This window comes from Helianthus annuus, chromosome 8, assembly GCF_002127325.2.
Source record: "Helianthus annuus cultivar XRQ/B chromosome 8, HanXRQr2.0-SUNRISE, whole genome shotgun sequence".
NCBI lineage: Eukaryota > Viridiplantae > Streptophyta > Magnoliopsida > Asterales > Asteraceae > Helianthus > Helianthus annuus.
Window position 1 is genome coordinate 78,818,834 of NC_035440.2, and position 2,315 is coordinate 78,821,148.

Genomic DNA, 2,315 nt, shown 5'->3' on the forward strand with positions numbered 1-2,315 from the left:
GTATAAATTTGGTTAATGTGTATGCTTCTAATGACGCTTCTGTGAGAAGGCAGATTTGGAACAAATTGGTGGCAATAAAAAATTCAATTCAAGGTCTGTGGGTTTTCATGGAGGATTTTAATGAAGTTAGAAGTGATTTGGAGAGACTAAATTCCGAATTCATAGCCTCTAATGCGGATTCTTTTAACCAATTTATCTTATCCGCGGGTCTTTGTGAATATCATATGGGGGTGGAAATTTCACTTATATTTTGGACCGTGGCGATAAATTGAGTAAGCTGGATAGGTTTCTTGTTTGTATGGGTTTTATGGAGAGATGGCCAACGGCTTCGGTAACGGCGCTCAATCGGGATGTTTCAGATCATCGGCCAAGTCTGTTATCCACTACTCCTTCGGATTATGGTCATATTCCGTTTAGATGCTTTAATTCCTGGATGGAGATACCGGGGTTTTCCGGCCTTGTGCAACAGGCGTGTCATATCTTTGTCTGTAATGGTCCAGCAGATATGGCTCTCTCAGTTAAGCTGAGTTGGTTAAAAAATAATATTAAAGCTTGGGTCAAAGTTGAAAAGGAAAGATCTAATGGGGAATATTTAGTTAAGAAAAATCGGATCCAACATTTGGAAAGGTTAGCGGAGTCGAGGTCGTTGGAGGTTGGGAAGTTGAACGAAAGGGCGGAATGTATTAGTTTCATCATGGATACAGATCACAGAAATCAACTGGATGCCAAGCAAAAATCCCTATCTAGGTGGGCCCTCGAAGGTGATGAAAATTCTGTTTTTTATCATAATGTTATCAATGCCAATATTAGTAATAATTGTATTAATGGCTTAATGGTTAATGGTGTATGGAGTTCGGATCCGGTGGTTGTAAAAGAAGCATTCTTTGAATTTTTTGCTAATCAGTTTGTGGAACCGATGGTTACTCAGCCTACCATTACGTGTCAAAATATGGTTTCACTGTCTACGGCTGAAGCTAATTCTCTTGTAGTGCCTTTTTCTCTTACGGAAATAAAGGAAGCTATATGGGGTTGTGTTGGTGACCGGGCTCCGGGCCCGGATGGTTTTAATTTCAAATTTATTAAAAACAACTGGGTGTGAGATTAAATATATTATTAATGTAATATTTAATCTTGTAGCCTTTATAATCATTTATATTATATTAGATCAAAATATATTAATAACCTATTAATAATTAGTTGGTAATTGTTGATGGACCATATTACCCTTATTAACTAATTAGGTTTCCTCTTGGGTGTATAAATAAGGGGATTATTAGAGAGTTTAAGGGTTACACAAATTACACAATCACAAACCCTCATAACATCAAATTCATCTCTCTCCCCATAACCGAAATCTACCCTACTTTCGGTTTCATCACCATCATAACTTTACACCCTAAGGAGGAACCAGATCATCCTGACAATCATGTCGAACTCGATGGCTGCATCTCTAACTGGATTCTCTGCTGGCCTGTCTGCTGTAACAGGTATGTTATTCATGTTTTCCATTACATTTAAACAGAACTGATCCAACATGTGGTATCAGAGCATATGTTGATTAATCAGTTCTGGTTTTGTATCCATTATTCTGGGATCAAAAATCTGGAAAACGGAAGTTTTTTTTAAGCTTTAAAATCATAACTGTTTTCGAGTTCTAATGAGCCGAAATCCCTGTTTTCGGAAAAGGTTATTTGATAAATTGACTCGAAACATAAAGGGTTAAACTTGTTGTTACTCGAAAATCACTAATGAGTAAATTAATATCCGAAATCAGTTAATAAAAGTAATGAAATTCAGGTTTCGGATCCCAGATTATGTTTTTAATTTTTTAGGGTTCATCATAATGTTCTAAGAAAACTCGAAAATTCCCTAACTTTTGGAATGTAATTTAGATTAGTGGGTGTTTTTACTGTTTTGATCTTAATTTTATCTAATAAAGATTTCGAAAACTGTTAAAGAGATAATCAGTTATTATTTACGAAATCTTTTGATAATTTAGATCAGCAATAAAACAGGAAACACTATCCCACAATCACTAAAATTTCGAGTTTTCAGTTATCATCACAAAAACAGCTGTTAACAGGGATTCGAGATCATCAGACTGCGAATCGAGACCATCAGATCTCGACTCGAGACCATAAGGTCTCGACTCGAGACCACAAGGTCTCGACTCAAAATCATAAGGGCTCTCAAATCTGTACTACTCGAGACCAAGGTTGCTACTCGAGACCAAGGTTGCTACTCGAGACCAAGGTTGCTACTCGAGACCATAAGGTCATAACTCGAGACTAAGGTTGCGACTCGAGACCATAAGG

At 36.9% G+C, this 2,315-nt stretch overlaps 1 protein-coding gene across 1 annotated transcript; it reads left to right on the top strand.

Annotated features, from left to right (window-relative positions):
- Window positions 1-307: 307 nt before the first annotated feature.
- Window positions 308-1,099, top strand: LOC110870186. Its single transcript, XM_022119386.1, has one exon. The coding sequence runs from the start codon at window positions 308-310 to the stop codon at window positions 1,097-1,099; it is 792 nt and encodes a 263-aa protein (XP_021975078.1).
- The last annotated feature ends 1,216 nt before the right edge of the window (window positions 1,100-2,315 follow it).

Excerpts from the sequence above, each read along its gene's own strand:
- LOC110870186 (XM_022119386.1), top strand. The coding sequence starts at position 308 with ATGGAGAGATGGCCAACGGCTTCGGTAACGGCGCTCAATCGGGATGTT.